At 41.3% G+C, this 19,287-nt stretch overlaps 1 protein-coding gene across 1 annotated transcript; it reads left to right on the top strand.

Annotated features, from left to right (window-relative positions):
* The first annotated feature begins 3,471 nt into the window (after positions 1-3,471).
* Positions 3,472-15,917, top strand: si:dkeyp-84f3.5 (uncharacterized protein LOC334144 homolog). Its single transcript, XM_062538898.1, has 2 exons — positions 3,472-3,668; positions 13,084-15,917. Exon 2 carries the CDS (start codon positions 13,527-13,529, stop codon positions 15,258-15,260), a length of 1,734 nt encoding a protein of 577 aa, XP_062394882.1. The 5' UTR covers positions 3,472-3,668; positions 13,084-13,526; the 3' UTR covers positions 15,261-15,917.
* The last annotated feature ends 3,370 nt before the right edge of the window (positions 15,918-19,287 follow it).

Here is a 19,287-nt window from a genome sequence, read left to right as displayed (position 1 = left end):
TTATGGCCGTCTGAATGCTTATTCAGACATTATGGCAACACTTCATTATAGTAGCCATCTCTGAAAGCTATGTTAAAATAACTTGAGGGGGAGCAAAGCCTTTCTTGGCCACCTATTTGCCTGTAATATCTCACATACCCTAACACTCCATTGACTTCAATGCAATACTATTACTATTCCCATAGGGTTAGGACATTCGGATAGTCCCGATGTCCTTTGCAGAGGACATCTGATAACTCAGCAACTAAGAACATTTTTGGAATTTTTTTTGCTGCAGCATGTTTCTTTAGACCAAAATACTTAAATCATCTAAAAAAAATCTCAAAATTAAAACTTTTTTTTCCCCGGGTCTCAGGAGGATATGAACATGGACTCTTCCAATACTGACCCTGATAATGAGGTCATGTTCGATAGTTCTGGAGACATGAATGAATCCTTATTATACAATGGTCTCTGCTCAACCCTCTGTCATTGGTCGTTGATCCTTGGTCCTCTGGCTTGTTCCACTGATCTATGAAAAATGACAGGGCGGCAACAATGGGATAGTCTATCCAGTGTTCTTTACGGGAACAAGCCGGAGGACCGAGGAAAGAGGGTTGAGAAGAGCCCAATGTGTGAACAAAACAGGCATGAACTTCCATGATAACAGGACTTCTCATGATTATTTTCAGCATATAGGTCCTTTTTTAGTCTATATAGTTCATTGATGCAAATAAATCCCAACGAACTTTGTTTGAAATTGAAAGTTGACAGATGTGGTAGCAGGGAACTTTACTTTCCCAGCAAACATGCCCGTGTGGCATGTAATTCGGGCCCACTGCGGGCTGCCCACTGTGGGCCCCATTACCGTCGTGAAATGCGGGGCACATGCGGGCCCCACACTGGGACCCTGGTTCGGCCCCTGTGGGCAAACCCACAGTTGGGGCAGAGTGTGGGGCTTGCCCACATTTGGCTCATTGGGGCCCCAGTGGGACCCATTATGGGCCCTTATATTCCCATACCCTCCCAAAATCCCCCTCTGCCCCCGCACTTGTGTGGGTTTAGGCCTACTGTGGGGTAGTGTGGGCTTACTGTGGGGTAGTATGTACTGTGGGCTTACTGTGGGGTAGTGTGGGTTTACTGTGGGCTTAGTGTGGGGTAGTGTGGGCTTACTGTGGGGTAGTGTGCCCATGTGTGTGCCCACACTACCCCACAGTAAACCCACACCTGGCCCATGTGTACCTCCAATATGGTAATAGTCGCTGTAAAATTGAACATTAAAGATTGTTTTAATTAGAATTGTTTTTAGATGATCCCTAAACATTATCCTGGCTATTGCGACTTAAATTCTCTGCGAGCATTGGTCTGGCCCAGCTCTATTGTAAAACCATTTCTCAGACGGCAGGTTTAATCCGCCTCTTTCAAATTCCTCTCTTTGCTACTGGACAAAGCTTCAACTAATCACACCACTCTTTCCTCTGACGTATGTAAAACAACCACAACGATAGGCTTCTCGCAAAACCCCATTGACATGCCTACTAGTGCGTCATTGCCTTTACCGGGCCGTTAGTAATGCTTGATTTTCATTGGATTTCCCGATCCTGAGAACATTTGAAATGGTGGAGGTGGATAGGCTGCTTGGCCAGACTGACTGTTCGCAAAATTTTGTGCAGCGTCACAGGAAGTATGGGGGAGCCCAGGCTACCTAAACATACAAATTGCATTGAAATTTTCATATTGATTTGGCACTGCAACCGTCAGCATTCAACATTGCTTGAACTGTTTAAATTCTGAAGTGATTGGTTGTAGGTTGATGTTCTTTTTCTATATATATATATATATACACTAATCCAGCGCAAACTTTATGGGTGCTGCCATCTTGAATGTCGCCATTACTGTGTGCCTGTGAGTGTGAGGAGTGACACTTGCCTGTGCTTTTCAATGAAAGCATTCTGTCAGAGAATGTCTAACAAGAGATCCCGCTCATGAAAGAAAATGTCAGGTGAAAGGTAACATTGGAACAATGATGTCAGACTGTGCCAAAACTTACCGATGAAGGTAATTTATTAACAACATAAGGTATTAAGACGTGTATTAATGACAGCTAACCTCTGCAACAGCCGCCTATGGAACCACGGGGCTAATTTCTTAGCAGCCAGCCACGCAGTAATGGCGGCGCTGTGTTACTTCCGTGTTTCGCTGGATTAGTGTATAGTGTACAGTGTACACACAGTATGAAAAGAAGCTTCTTTACGACCAGCGTCTTCAATAAGTTGCCCACAGAAATTCAACATTGGGATTTCTATGGGCTGCACTTTAGGCCTTTACGGGGCTAATGCGGGTAAACCGTAGAAAGCCACCAAAACTGGTGTGGGTTTACTGTGGGGACCCTAAGGGAAGAAGCTGTGGGTCCCACATGGGCTCCCCTTATGGGGCCAATGTGGGCAAAGTGTGGGCAAATCCAGTGGGCCTGCCCGCAGAAATCCCTAAGTGGGGCCCCAAAGGGGAAAACACCTATGGGCCCCGCATGGGCTACCCCATTAGGGACCCGTTTGGGATTAGTGTGGGTTTGCCCTGCCCACACTTGCCCACAGTAAACCCACAATTGCCCATTGTGGGCCCACACGCCTCATCAAGGATGCTCTTGTGTTGCCTTGTGTATCTGGCCTTCGGCCTTCCACCTTCCACCTCCCTCATCTCTCCTCGGCCTTGCCTCCTCTGGTTACAATTAGATGAATATGTCCTCAATGACATCGAGCTTTGAGCGATTTCCGGGGCACTGGCTGGAGGACCGCAGACAGAGGAGAGAGCCCCCACCCCCTCCCTACCATTACGTAGGCCTATGCACAATTCTGGGTTGAAATCAGAATCTCAGAAATAATCATGTGCAGTCAGCTTGACGGCTGCATGCGGCTACATGAAGTCGAATCCCCCTGATGTTAACCTAGGAGCAGGTCATGATGATGATGATGATGATGATGATGATGCATGAGTGCAAAAGGGAAGTGCACCATGAATGCTTGTAAACATACCAAAATTCTGGCTGACAAGATCATTCCCAGTCTCCAGAATAGAAGGTCGAAGACATTTTCCAGCAGGATAACACTGCCAAAACAATGCAATGCATGAGTTTAAAAGGGGGGAAAGCAAAAACTGACTTGGCCAAAGAGCCGCCTATTTAAATTCAATAAAACACATTAGAAGCATTGTATTATGATCATCCATCATCAAAAAAGGCAAGCCGAGCCCTCCATATGTGCAGCCTGTAAATGTTGATCAGAACAGACAGGACAATCGTTTAGTTTGACAAACAGCTGGACAAAAAGCAGCTGGTCAAAGTCAAATGGCCTAAAATGCAAGGAAATGGGGTTAAAAGGGTGGCTGTCATACTGAAGAAGAGGACTGCCGCAGTAAACTTTGTCAAACTGGAACGCTTTCATTCATTGCATAGCGGAAACAAGCTGCTGAGTTTCTCCGCCCCCTGCTGTTGTGTATCCTGCTACGATATCATCATGAGGTTTGCTATGCTAGCTTCAAATGAATCTTGATGCCATGGTGGCCTATCAAATTGGCATCATGAAGGGAAAGTCGACGGAGAGTTTGCAACCATAAAGACTGTTTCGTTCTAGCTGATGTGTCTAATGTGGAGGAGCATTAGTCAGTACTAAACCACATGTAGAAAATGCATGGTAAGTTATCTGTATTGTTTTCAATTTCGCTGTATAAGGGAAGTCCGTGGGTTCCTGGGCAGAAGGCCTTTTCACTGCAGCTTGCTAACTAACGTTAGCCATATAGCTAGCCACTTTAAGTTAAGATAACAATGCTCACAGCTCTTTGAAGCTGAACATCGGCTGATCAAAGTTATTTGGCAGCAAATTCGACTTGTATTGTTAATACTGTACGACAAACATTATTTAGGTTGAACCATATTTAGCCATGTAAATAATTCTTCGGTGGTGATTCTCTTGACAGCTTTTAGCAAACTGGTTTGCATTTGCAAGGCTACATTACCTGGCGGGTTATTGTTATTTTTGTGAAAATGTAGTAACTTGCGACACGACTGCGTTACCGAGTGCCTTGCAGATGTCTTACTTTCACGATTCGTTATGGCCAAATTTGGGGTTTATTATGGTTATGATCTAGTTAGAGAGCTAGCAGAGCTTGTTAGCTTGTTAGCTTGCTAGCCGACCGAATTCTATAACGTGGCGACCACAACTTTGTTTGTCATGTGAAGCTTCTCTGCAAAATCAACGTTGTTTTGTGTATTAGTTGTGTATCAGAAGTTGTCTACATTATTTATAGAACACATCTCCAAAAAAGGTTCCCATGGCATGATCGTAGATAGAAGTGAATGCACCAAATTATCCAGGTCAAATTAAATGAACCACATTCTTAGAATAATTAACTTGTATTTGTAGGCCTAATACAATCAATTAAAAACTATAATACGTGTTTACTTAGTGTTTGTAGTAGCCTACCTAGTAGAGTGGAAACAAAGATATTGTTCGAAATGTCATAGTCAATTCTCTTTTAGGCCTTCATATTTTGATGTGCTGATCTGCACATAACACACATTTCAGTGACGTTTTAGAATTTCAGTTCAGCAATAAGATCATTAAAACCAAATAAATGTCAACATTTCATTTAATCACTTATAGCGTTCAGGGGTACCCCTTACACAAGATAATGATTGTCCTGCATTTTATTGTATGTAACTCTTTTCAGTCCATTTTACAAATGTAATTTGGCAAAACTGAGTCATTTCCATATAAAATCAATGTTAGGCTAATATGGTAATGATGCACTCATAAATAGTATGCAAATCTAATTGTTAATATAATTTCAATGCAGTACAAATGAGAATATAATTATGTTTTGATGCCTTAGTAGTGTTTCATCGATCAACAGTTTTTCCAAGCCTACTGCAGAGTATATATACAAAAATGCTGCCAAAGCATATAAAACTTTATATTATTGTAAATTCCCTATGGGTCATTCCACCTTAAAGTGTAAGTATGGCAGAAATTGAAAATAAAGCTATTTTCTGAATGAAAATACATCAACTAAGCCGTGGAGGAAGTAATTTTCGCTCATCACGCAGTACAGAGTTAGCACGGGCAGGAGCTACAGCCCAAAATCGCAAACAGTGGGTTAGCATGGGGATTAGAGCCACACTCTTTCAAAATCGCATTTTTAAACCACTAACATTGCTCAAAACACCGCCAAACCTCATCCGTAGCTTGCTCTAGGTGTCTACACATAAAACGAAGCACCAATCAGTCTGTAAACTTTGGAATAGTCAGTATACATGTAGAATCAATTCGAGACCGCAACCCCATCTGAAGCACAGAAATGACACGCGAGATCTCACACGAGAGCTCGTGGACTTTCCTTCGTGAGGAGCTGGAACAGTCTTTTTATAAACGTCGGGTTCGTGAGCCAAGTTGTTGGTGCTTTGTTTTATGTGTAGACACCTAGAGCAAGCTTCTGACGAGGTTTGGCGCTGTTTTGAGCAATGTTAGTGGTTTAAAAATGCGATTTTGACTACCCGCAGGAATAGCTCCCGTGCTTCCGTGTGAATCTCGCGTGACATTTCTGTGGTTTAGATTGGGTTGCGGTCTCGAACTGATTCTACGTGTATACAGACTATTCCAAAGTTTATACCCAGGGGGCAAAGGGGGTTTTACAGACATGGGCTGCTGTAAAAGGTTGTCATGCAAAAATAAAATCCAGGATGTCCCAGGATCACAACCTGGGTGGCCAACCCGGTCAATAAGCTGCTGTTTGTGTGTTATCGCCCTTTTTATGCCCCATTATACGTCTATGGATGAATATATTATGGGGTGAATAGGGTAAACATTTTAACAAATAGATATCCCTACAAAAATTCCTCAGATGATTATTTACATTAAGGCAATACTTTTTTGTATTGCACGTTTTTTTTTAAATATCATGTACAAGTATGTAAATGAGGCATCATACACTTAAATGTATGCAATAGCCAAATTATCAATGTTTGGCCTGTACCTTATGGGTAAATACAGTAAGAAACAGCCTAGGCTGAGCCTAACCTATATATTTTCTAGGATCTTACACCCTGTAGATATGATTTAATATGTGCTATGACGAGTCTCACCTTCTTCCACAACATTGGACAATGCATCTCTCTATAGTATTTGCATTGTATTGTAATGCATTGATTCTCAATGAACATCCATGTAGCTTTAGGTTAGTGTAACCCAACATTGTCCCATGTTGACATTATTTTTTATATTCAGCATAGCCAGATCTTTCACAAAAAGTTTGTTGGGTTGATAGAGGTGCACTTTAAGCCCCCCAAGTCCAAGGCTATAAATGTATGCACATTTTGCATATTTCATTAGATAATGGTTCATCTACATGAATGTATAAAGTATTTCAGAAAACTTGCAATACAAAAAAGTATTATCTTACAGTGAGTAATCATCTGAGGAATTTTTGTGGGAATATCTATTTGTTAAAATTTTTACCCTATTCACCCCATAATATATTCGTCCATAGACTTATAATGGGGCATAAAGAGGGTGATAAAACACAAACAGCAGCTTATTGACCGGGTTGGCCACCCAGGTTGTGATCCTGGGACACCCTAGATTTTATTTTTGTATGACAACCTTTTACAGCAGCCCATGTCTGATTTCCCTAAAATAGGGGGTTTTGCCCCCTGGGTATTACAGACTAATTGGTGCTTTGTTTTATGTGTAGACACCTAGAGCAAGCTGCTGACGAGGTTTGCCGCTGTTTTGAGCAATGTTAGTGGTTTGAAAGCGTGTGGCTCTAATCCCCATGCTAAACTTTTACCACCTAAAGAGTAACCATTTAAACTAACTTAGCCAAAACATTAGCTTGGTATACCTAATACATCCAGAGAAAAACATTTTTGAACATGGTACCCTTCTGATTTTTGGCACATTTGCGCCCTCATCTAAATCTGGCGCAAAGTTTAGATGTCATTATCTCAAAAAGTGTTCTGTTCCCCTGTCCTTCCTGTTCGTTCATGCTCATCAGTCGACTTACCGCGACTTACTAGATGGCAGCCAGCGGAGAGATTATATGAGGGTACTGCTTGGAGTTACTTGTTCCTTTAAACCTCTGCATACAATCCTGCATTTATAGTAGAGCCCAACCAATATGGGATTTTGAAGACCGATATCAATATTTGAGTATTTGAAAAGCAACGTCAACATTTTCTCTCATAACAAGGTTCTGATCAAGGTGTGACGATGTGTAATAGGCTTGACCATCTGGTTTCCTAATGAAATGTTCTGTTACAATATATTTATAATATATATTTTCATGGAATGAGTAGCGTCAGGTCTTATTTTATAACCACCATTGCCTCAGTACGTTGTGGCTATGCAAGCAAAATGTAAGTTTTACTTTACTTTGTAAAATATTGTTTGTACAATAACCACAGACAGGGCCTCCATGGACAGTGTGAGCGATTTGACTGTGTTGGTTGAACGAGTCAACAGCAGATAATCTATAAGCAACAGCCGATGGCAAACAGAGCTTTCCCAGTCCAGCTGCGTGTAGGCATCCATTCCCTGCTGTTTATTTAGGCTTTCAGAAGATGCTATGGAATTTAGGCCTAATGTTGGGTTTAATGACATTTCCAAAATGTGCTACACAACCTATTGACAACAATGGTTTAAAATCAGCCACTGCCATCTGTAAATTCAGTAGTTTGTGTTAATAGCAGTAATGTTACATGATTATCAATGCTGAATTCGATACCACAGTAGAAAAAAAAAATAGTTTTCTAAGATCCCATGCACTTAATCATCTTTATTAAAATATTTGCAAAATATGAAAATGCTATGTCATGACAGAACAATAATTGACATTATTATATGGCTCTCTAGAATGTTGAGAGAGCTCCCATTCACTTTGAATGGGCCTCCCCAACGTTCTACCGGTGATTAATATATATAATCACCGGTGAAAGTATATAATGACCGCTGTCAATGGTAACGGGTTTTGTGCTTCTAATTCACGTCTTTCATATCAATCCGCAACAAAGCCGTTCGCTGGTTGCAATGGAATTTCATTGAAAGTTACCAAGTATGTTGCCAGGCAACACCTAACAACTGTCAACTGTGGCGAACTATTTATTTTGCTAGAAGTTAGCGGAAGCCACCAAACGGTAGCCAAGTCAATGCTAAAGACACATTGAGTTAAGTTTCATTTCTCTTTTTGGCAAGTAGCCATATAATAAGCGGGATAATGAATAGAACGCCGGTCATTATCGGAAAATAATTCCCTTCAGGACGAAGCAAAACCCCTCCGCTGCGCGTCGGGGTTCTGTTCATCCTGTCGGGAATTATTTTCCGATAATGACCGGCGTTCTATTCATTATCCCTTACATAATTGATCATAGTGCCGCATTTATGGTTAGCTGTGATTGCTGAGTTGGCTAAGGTGTCTCCTGGACATAATCCTCTTTTTATATTTAAGTGTGTGGGGACTGGGGAGTTATTCAGGAAAGGGCGGAAAATGTGTAGGTTAGAAAGCAGCGGCGTTATGAACTAACTATGGATGAGTCTCTGAGTGCTGTCTCCTTACATGAAAATCTCTCGTAGATATACTTCGCTAAATTGGAAGTTTTTGTTGTACCATGTGTGGCTCAGGTGTAGCCCCACTTCTTTGTGACTTCCTACTTCTGAATGTGAGTATCAACTCGAACACTCTGAGGTGTATGCTGCCATCAGTTCAGGGAGAGTCACAGCACCTGCTTGCGATGCTTCAATGCTTTTTGAATCGAAAGGTATTTCAACTTTCGGCTCTCATGACCTCCCTGTGTACAGTAGATTGCCAAATGAGACTCCATGATATATTTGCAGATCAGCAATATCAGTCAAAAAGACAGATATTGGGCAAAATCAATGTTGGCCTGATATATCAGTGCATTCCTACTGCAGGGTATTCCTTCTGCCTGACTACTTACCAGAAGTGATCTTACTAACTAGCCTTGCTGATTCACCAGACAGAAGAATTGTGCTAATAAGGATCCCAGGGGATAAGCAAACATTTGGAAAGAGTACCAAAATCGGGAGGCTCTGAAGTTACAGTAGTAGGTGACCACTTTAATGTTTTAAGGATTCCATTGACCCCCCCATTGATGAGGCAGTCTGAGGGAGAATCCATGGGAAGGCAGTAGACGATAGAATCTAGAATACAAATACAGGGAAGTTTTGTTGGATTGGCACAAATGTCAAGTTAGAAAGTGCAATAAGACAAACTGAAAGTGAAACCTGGCCCATGGTACGTTTGCAATGTTCCTTAATTATTACGCCAGAATGAGAGTGTAGTTCCATGTCAAATCAGCCCAGAAAATTGCCAGGTTTCATTTTCAGTTTGTCTTATTGCACTTTCTAACTTGAGAAGAGACATGTTTTAAATGGGAAAATTACCGGAAATCTTAGTCACTTTTTAGCGAGATGCTAATGGTCTAAACCGATTCAATGATCTATGTTAGGCTGGAGCTAAAATGTTGTATCACCAGACTCACAGAGCGGCTGGATGAACGGGGATAAGCTGGGCAGAAGCACTTCCATAAAGCAATTTGAATTTGCAGTTTCAAAAAGTAGCACCGTTCCAACATTCCATTTGTGTTTACTAAGTGAGAGTAGGGGAGAACCGGCACAACCGCAACTCTTTTCTATCTTTGTTCAAGCTCGATTTACACAAACACGATAGACTTGAAAGCTGTGAAATTTGGTCATTCATATTTACACTAAAAAAAAAAAAAAAAAACAGTTCCTCTCGATGGAAAGTCTGTTTAAGTCGATTATCGAATGCAATGCAAAATGAGGGAGCCCATTGAAGATTTATTCCAGAGAGATTTGTACCCATAGTCCCTTTTTTTCTGGAACAAATCTTCAATGGGCTCCCTCGTTTTGCATTGCATTCAATAAAAGACTTTCTTTCGAGAGGAGCAGGTAGGGAATGGTAAGTCTTCTTAACAGTCTTCTGTAATAAACTTTGGGTTCCCTAACTACATTGTTGGTGCTTTGTTTTATGTGTGGGGACCCTGAGCAAGTTACTGACGAGGTTTGGTGCTGTTATGAACAATATTACAGGTTTTAAAATGCTGGAAAGCATTTGGCTCACCGCCCATAGCTAATCCACAGTTTGCACTATTTTGAGCTATAGCATCTACTGGGGCAAGCTCAATTTTCGCCGGAGTTACACTTTAAGGTGTGTCGATGTATGCTCACAATCCTCTCTAACAAGCCTAAAATGTGTTCTCTTCCATTAGCTTCCCTTGAACATGAGCCTTTATGTTGATGGGACATTGGAGAGAGAGAAAGGAAGTGAATAGGAGAGGGAAATGGGGTGGCTTCAGGAAATGACCGCAGGTCGAAATTAAGACCCAAATGGGGTATGGTGCTGCCACTTGCGCCACAGCTCCCCCAGTTAAGTCATCCTGAAGATGATGTAAGTTCAGAAACTGCCTGAGATAGGAGGTCAATTCCTCTGAAGGTTGCAGCTGAGTCCCACTCTTGAAACAAGTTTGACAAGGAATGGCTAGATGTGCAGAAGTTAGCTTCCAGCATTTCCTTCCTAATTTAAGAAGGGAAATGTTTTGTTTGTTATCTTGATAAGATCACTATCTTGGAGATCATGCTGAATCTCGTGTTCAGACAGGGTATGCTGTAGATTCTTACTTTGTGGTCACACTATTGAACCCTTATTGTGTACTAAATGGTATTGATATAACAGAAAATGATTGACTCCGAGTCAGAGCTATTTGAAATCTTGTTTCTGCATTTTTGGAGTGGTATTTGTTGACGTCTCTAACACATCCCAACCCATCAATGTGTTGATATTGTATAAAAGAAGTTGAGAACAACAAATCTGCAATACCATTTAACTTCCATCCTCTGTCTCATTACTTAAAGGTGGGAACAATCTTGTGGTACTGCCTCGCATACAGTTTACAAGCAGTGAGTTGTTAGTCATGGTTCAAGCAAGAGTAAAAGTAACAATATCCTCTGAGTGCAAAAGTAACAATATCCTCTGAGTGCATGAGTGCTATTTTTATCGGTTCCTTTAGGCTAAATGTGAGGTGTTGCATGTTTCTGTATCTTCACAATCCAAAGCAAGGAAGTGATAGGGGTAACATCTGGCTCTGTAGTTGTGGTTGGTGAAAATTGGTGAAACTTTGATTTTGAAACTTGATTGTTGGTGGAAAAGTTGCAGTGCTTGGTAACAAAATAATTGCTTGATAACCCAGAATTTGCCGGAATTTGTTGAATTTGTCAAGGTAATTATAGACTTTGAAGTTCGCCTACAAAAAAAAGCTGTCGTCTGCCAGTATGAAATAAGATGGGAATTTAGAATGATCACACCTGTTAATGTCGTCTGCCAGTATGAAATAACATGGGAATTTAGAATTATCACACCTGTTAAAGGTATACTATGCAGGATTCGCGATTTCATCGCCGGTTTCGCTTTCACTTTTCATTTTCGCTTGTTTTATGCTTGCATATTTCTCTGCAGAGCTTCCCCTACAGCTTTAGCGTGTATATTTGACAAAACTCCTCAATCGGTCAGTCTGCCGTGCCTTTTCATGAGACTTTACATGACACTTCCTGGAGTAGAGCATGGGTGCGTGCCCGGTGTCTCCTGAAGTTGCAAGTGTGGTTTTACCGCTACAGACCACTAGAGCGGCCAAAAAAAACACTGTTCGATCGGTAATGACTCATTTAATCATATATAACAGTATGGAACGAATTGATTAACTGAAAAACGTTGCATAGTATACCTTTAAACTCTGGTGGGGATGACAAAATTGGAAATGCAGACATTTTCCTGAGCACACTTTTGTCCTCTGCCTTCGAGTGGAGACTGTGAAATCCAGTATGTGAAGGTGGCACACTTTGATTTTTGCTACCCCAGAGCTAACTTGCGATGCAACTTACCATTAACTTAGTTAGCAGGTTAGCTCTGGGGTAGCAAAAATTAAAGTCTCCACTCGAAGGCAGAGGGCAAACGTAAGAACTTCAGGAAAACGTCTGCATTTCAGACTTGAACGTCCCCATGAGAGTTTAACAGATGCGATAATTCAAAATCCCCATGTTATTTTCCCATAAGAAAAATCGCCAGATGCCGGATCTCAAAGATGGCAGCTTTTTTGTAGGCAAACATCACGATATTGTGAAAGCCTGGAGGGATGGAAATGTTGACATCGATGAATTATCAATGTTGAATCAATTGTGTCGACTAACTGCAGCAGGCCTAGTGCTGTGTAGTTCCTGTCAAATGCTTTGGGCCAAAAGAGCAGAGTCCTTAACTCGAATGACGGATTGTTGTTTGACCTAAACTGCATGTCAAATTACACTACATTACATTACATTACACTCCTCTCCTGATGCAACATGCGTATATTCTGGCGTTTTGGGTGGTCCGAGCCACTTGTTTTAGAGGTTGTATCAGCGATTATGGGTGATGTCGCTTCTGTTAGGTGTTGGAAGCGAAATCCCAAACAAACTGAGCTAGCTCGCACCTCCCTTCAGTGTTTCGTGCATCATGGAAAAAAATGCTGCCCTCCTTTAGCTCCAACGTTGCGCACAGCTGTGCAAGAGCACACAACCTCACACGGTTTTGAGTGGTTGGTAGCACCAATTGATTTTGTGGACAGATCTTGGAGCCTAGGCAGCCTACAGAGAAGTGTTTTTTTGACGGCCTGCTTATGTGGCGGGCAGCTAGCGGATGATGAGGAGAGATTAAATGAATATGATCATTTATATTTGGGCCTGCAATCCCTGATACAACCTTTAGTATATGTCCCCAACTGCAATGGGAATGGTTACCGTGGTCCAAATCCAAGCATGGTTGTATAGTTTCTATCATACTCCTCACCAAATCTACATCGTTTTGATGAAAGTAGTTGAATATAAACTTTTAGAAGACCCTGATCTATGTTGGCATTCAGTGTTCAACCCCTTTGTACTAACCCTTTGTCTTCAAGAATATGGTGGCAGACAAATGAGCCAAATTATTTATATGTTTGCATATTTTATCTGTATCTTCTAAGCCTTTGTTTCCTATTCTTTTCAGATTATAAATGCCATGTGATGACAAGAAGATAAAGATGGCACACTAATGCTCAAGTGTTTTCCTGATGGTCAAATCTCTCCTTCCTACGCCATGGTACTGACTATGGATGAATGGTGCAACTTGTGAGCTTTCTTCATGAGCAACATTTTTACATTGTCGCTTCTTTTTTATTTTAATGGAGGGAAACGAATGAACAACATTGTAATGTGTGCTATATCATAATCACTAATGGAGAACCTTGTAATAAATACTGTACAGAGATCATGAATGGACAAACTTGGAATGTACATGGACAGTAATTTGGACTGAAATGGAAAGAATAGTGAGGGGTTGGAGCTGTGATTGAAGAAGAAATAATGATCCACATATTGTTACACTGTTGATCAAACTATTGAAAACAGAATATACCAGTATCCACCAAAGGTCTGGACTAGATCGTAGTCATGGAAGACCCCTTTCTGGATTATTGCTCCTCTCAAGAGTTAGCAGGAGGGGCAGATGCTTTCATTTGTACAGAATGTGGAGAAGGTTTTGTGCAGTACTCCAAACTAGTAAGTCATATGGCCATTCATGGATCTTCAGAGTCATTCCAGTTAGACGCTCTCAGTAATGGCTTGGAAACACCCATAGAGTTTGTTCTCCATAAAAATGGAACACTTACTGTTGTTGAGAGACTGGAGGCTTCACATTCATCTCTCAAAACATCCAACCAATCGGATCCCCAGTCACAGTCCACCACAGAAACAGGGTCTTCAGAAAATGGCACCAGAGTATTTCCATGTGAAAGATGTGGCCAAGTATTCAGTAATCAGTCAAGTTTACTACAGCATCAGCGGTACCATTCATTGGGGCAAGGATATAAGTGTACCCTATGCTGCCAGGTTCATGATGATCGAGAGAGTCTTCGGGAACATCTTCAAGATCATGCACATGAGCGATTCTATAGCTGTGGACACTGTGGGAAAAGATTTCTTAGACCTGAGACATTATCAACTCATCAAAAAGAATGGCATGGATCACTTGTGGCCAGGAATTCCATTAAGCTTGCAAAGAGTCAGGAAAACAACATTGGCAAATTCTATCAATGCAAGTTATGTGATTTGCACTTTTTTTGGCTGTCTGACTTACAGAGCCATCTCATCAGTCATTCCCTCAAAAAAACTGAACCTACAGATACCAGTGATGAGAAGGTGCCCAGTAACCTTTATAATAGTACAGACAACACATACCGATGTGGTTTGTGTGGAAAAACCTTCTACAGACTTTCCGACCTCATGGACCATCATTCGGTTCACCAAACCAAGGAGGAAAAATCAAAAACTGAATTGAAGGCTACAAAACGGGCCCAAATCGATCATATCTACAAAAGGCATCAGATTCATAGGTTGGATGCCCCTAGGTCAAGAAGGATGCGGGGTAGATCGCGTGGGGGCCACCAAAGTAGCGGTAGATTGTATCCGTGCAAACACTGCCATCGTGTATTTGTGCACTCAAGTAGTTTGTCTCGTCACAACCGGTACCATAAGGGAACTCTGCACACTTGCGTCTACTGTGGGAAACATTTTCCACAAAGATGTGATGTCACCAGGCACATAGCCATGTATCATAAATCAGAACTGGGAGCAGCAGCTGATGAGAATGCTAAAAAGCATGATGAGTCACTAGAAAAGAATGCTTCAGAGGAACAAGAAACCGAAAAGGATTTAGATGATCAACAAGAAAGTCAAGGTAACGAAACCTCAGGGACAAAAGAGACATCTGGTCCTCCAAAGGCACGATTGTCTTTCAAGTGTCGCGAATGTGGTAAAGTCTTTGGTCTGCTTAGTGTGTACCAACGGCATCAACGCTACCACAAGAGGGAACCAGCTCGACAGCTGCACAAATGTTCTCATTGTCGGTGCCGTTTTTCGCAATTGTCTGCTCTTGAGCGCCATCTAAAAACTCACGACAAAGAACCACCTTCAGAAGTTGGAAAAGAAGGGCCACCTACTGTTGGTACTGTCAATAAGGATAACAATGCAGACTCGGAAGACACTGATGAAACGGTTGAGGATGAAGATATTAATGTTGAAGGTGATGAGAGTGTGAATGCTGAGATACTGTATGAATGCACAGTGTGTGCCAAATCATTTTCTTCCATGAAAACGTTCATGAAACATCAGAGTGAGCATGGTTAACTTTGGGTGATGATGCTCATTTATGTTGACCCGGAAGTGAACCGCAACAAATAGGCTAGAACGATTTACTAAAATTGGTTATGTTCAGTTGCAGTCTTGTGTTTTGCTTGGGAGGGCAAGAATCTCACTCCACAATTAATTTTTTGTCCCATATTTTAAACAAAGGACTGATGTTTGTCATTGTATGTTAAATTTGACTGTCAAAGTGACAGTAATTAGTGTTTTACCTTATTCATTTAAGAAGTGATTTTCTAATTGTGGCACATGATGTCCCTTTTTAATAACGTGTCATGCCAAAAGCAAGGATAGGTTTTTAGAAATGTCATCATATTTCTTACCTGCCTTTCTGTGTCCATCATGCCCATACATCCAAAACTTTGTATGTTGCAGAAGATGGGACATTTTTAAGTTTGTCTATATTAGAACTGCATGATATTTGAGCTTATGTGGTTCATGGAAGTGGATAAACATTACTGATACTTTTGAGGACACTTTTTTTGGAATGCTCGATCGAAATGTCAATCAATTTCCTCAGTTATGATTAATTGTGTCTCTGCCATAGCAGTCATTATTCTGTCTACAACAGAATGGACAAAATGCAGTTAGGGAAGTTTGTTTTTTATTCCATTAAAGTTAGATTCTTCTTTTCTAAGTAAACTTGTGTACCTGTTTGAGTGTCCTGCACGACTTTAACTTTCAGAAAGATAGATAGATAGACTCATCCGTGGTTAGTGAACACGCATGCACGCACGCACACACACATACTGAAGGAGTGGTGGGCAGCCATTGCTGTTGCTGAAGCAGTTGGAGGTTAGATGCCTCACTCAAGGGCTTGCTCAAGTCATCTGGCTTATTCCCTATAGCTGTATACATCTAGCTGCCAGGTTAGTTCAGACATGCTTGTAGAGGTCAACACACATCCTCCAAAGAATGACAACCTGAGACCTAAGCAGATGGTGGGGGAAAGAAGTGCTTGAGACACAGTATCTAACCTCAATACCATAGGTGTCCCCAAATCACATTGGCTATGTACATGTGACCTCTTGGTCATTATAACCAAATACCCTGTAATAGGATGATTGTAACACTGATTTAAATTGTAGGGCTCAATCTAGATTTCATGATTTGCTTTTACCTGTGGACGCACATAGGGAAGGACATCTATCTCTAGTGGCTTTAGGTCAAGGGTATTTCGTAAGCCTATTATGCCTTCACATCTTTGCAGTTTTGTAAGAAAGTCAGCTCAATCAGTAACTAATCATTGGTTAATTTTGTTCATTTCATTCTACATTTTTATTCTCCTACCTTTTTCCCTAAATCCATTTGGAAGGTGGTTGGAAGGCATATGAGGTATTTGCTTTGGAAGGTATAAGAGACCTGTAACCTTGATAGACCTGTAACTTCTCATTCCTACACACAAACTGGTGCCATCTCACTGATGTGTTATGTATTTAAGATGGTACCAAAAATGTAACCCATAGGTTAGTTTATTCATGGATGAAGAAATTAATAATACCAAAATGTCTACAAAACCATGGTTCTTTTGATTCCTTTGCCCAGCAAAAGTGCTTTTGCCCCTTGCTAAGTAATCCAAAAAATGTGTCACTGTCACAACCTAAAGGTAGGGCCTGTGTTTTTAATTCAGTATACCTTTTCCAAGCTGAACATTGTGTTCTATTCTTTTCTATTCTATTTTAACCTAGCCACCTAGCTTCTATGATGCCAGACCTTTCTCAATTGAGCGAGGGTCTGGAAAAGGTTAATTGATTACTTCTAGCAGGGACATAACTAGCAGTGCAATTAAACTGAAATTGATTAATTATACTCTTACCAAATTGTTTTAGAAGTGTAGCAATCTTGTAAACAAAGGCTGTAAATGCAGTTGAAAAATCCTGTAGAGAAAATCCTAAATTTGCAGAAGGTTCTTATTGTTTTTTTCCAGGCTAATTTGTACCCCTGCCCCTTACTCTTACTCCTTGGAATGGAGGTACAAGGAATGGAGACTGAAATCTTTCCCTACAAAATGGAACAACACATGAACAAACTCGGACATGTGTCCTTCCTTGACTTTTACCTAAACAGATGCAATGAGTTTTTACTGGACATATCTTGGTTTCCTTTACAATATACTCTCTTGCATGGGTGAACAAGGATCAGTTCCATAACCTTGGCCTGAATATGGAGTAAGCAGACAGAGCAACATGGCTCTCAACTTTTTTTTTCACACTCCTATCCCAATACTGTGTATACCCGCCCACAGAAATTCTTATCCCCTTGTACTGAGTGGAAAAAATCTTTGCTGGATTATTTTTCTCAAACTTTCAAACAAAAGGCCTGGAATTGACCAACTGTAACACGCAAATCACATCATTGCACAACACTTATCACAAAATGGTGATTGTTCTGAATTGCGTGAAAATTCAATGGCATTAATTTCTATTTCTTTCTCTTTTTTTTTTAATGATTTTTGCAAATATATATAAACCAAGCACCACCTCAATTCATTTCAATGCTCCATGCTAGGTGAGCTATTTCAGCCAGAAATATCCTTAATTGACTTTAAAAATGGCAGCTGACATACTTATTTCCAGCATTTTCACAAACAAACCAATTAGGTGCCACCGAATAGATGACCACACATGATGTCCATGTGGACAGGCTGAGAGCCTTCCAGTTGGGAAAATGCCAATCCATTAACATTTAGCTGATACTTTGATCCAAAGCGACTTACAACGATAAAGATAGTGTCACTAGGATATTGTTGACTTACAACAATAAAGATACAGTGTCACTAGGATATTGTTAGTGCAGCAATGACTACTAGTACTCACAGAATAGAATGGCAATTCAAGCGAAATCTAGGAAGGCAGAGGAGGTATAATTAGGATGGGGAAGAGGGTAGAGTAAAGTGCAAGATTAAGCATGTCTAGCTGTTGGGTCTGTTGAGAAGAGTTGGGTCTTGAAGATCGAAAGGGGCGCCCTGCCCTGGAACTGTAGCATATTACACCAACGGAACTACATATAAGAAGTTTGGATTGCCAAAAGTGTTCGGGCGACAGAGCCAAGCAGTGTTCATTGGAGTACCTCAATGGTCGGGAGGTAGCATGCCTGCATGAGGGCACTCAAGTACGAGGGTGCAGAATTGTGGCTACTCCAGGCAAGCAGTAAATAAATGCAGATGTGGAGCTCAATGAGCATGTGCCCTTTTGGGTTGATTGAAGACCAAGTGCGCCACCACATTCTGGATCATCTCAAAGGGTTTTATGTCGCAGGCTGGGAGGCTAGTCGGAAGGGTGTCACAATAGTCAGTCATGAGATGACCATGCCCTGTTTCAGAAGTTGGGTCAGGTACAGCCTGACGATATACTCACCAGTAATATGCAGCTAATTCGCCTGTTTGTGAACATTTTGCTGGAAGTGAACAGGTTTATCTAATGCACATACTGCACAGCTACATACCAGCTGGCTAAAGTAGGCAAAGCTAACCCTCTAAATTCTGACCCCTTGACTGAAATATATGGGCCTTCCACCGAAAGGTTGTCATCTTCCGTGTGACTGCCAAGCATGGTAAGATAGTTCTCTTAACTCTCCTTTTGAAGTATGTCCCTGAAAAATCCCTGTTTGAAGGGCCATTTGGCCCTATGACTTTGCCCTAACCCTCTATTCCAAAATCAGACAGGACACTCCTACCAATGACCCAACATGAATGTGCCAAACCAGGGGGTTAGGATTTGACTGATTAGCTTCGCCGATTAGCAAGGAACTTTCTCGTCGCCATTTTCCAGAAATACATCATGTCCGGTGCCATTTCTCCTCATGCTGATTGGTGGCTGTTCCACTCTCCGCTCATGCACAAGCTTAGTGTGGGCAATTTTCACTAGCCTAGCATTCCCATTGAAATGAATGGGGGTGGGACTTGTTCACTTTCTCCAGTTCTTATAATACCTCCATGTGCCAAACAGACAGGCAGAGCGAAGGGGAGGGATGGGATTGAGTGAAATAAAGTGGACCTGCTACTTAGGACCAT

This window comes from Sardina pilchardus, chromosome 6, assembly GCF_963854185.1.
Source record: "Sardina pilchardus chromosome 6, fSarPil1.1, whole genome shotgun sequence".
Classification (NCBI taxonomy): Eukaryota; Metazoa; Chordata; class Actinopteri; order Clupeiformes; family Clupeidae; genus Sardina; species Sardina pilchardus.
The sequence above is the reverse complement of the archived record's forward strand: the minus strand, read 5'-3'. Positions and strand labels throughout refer to the sequence as shown.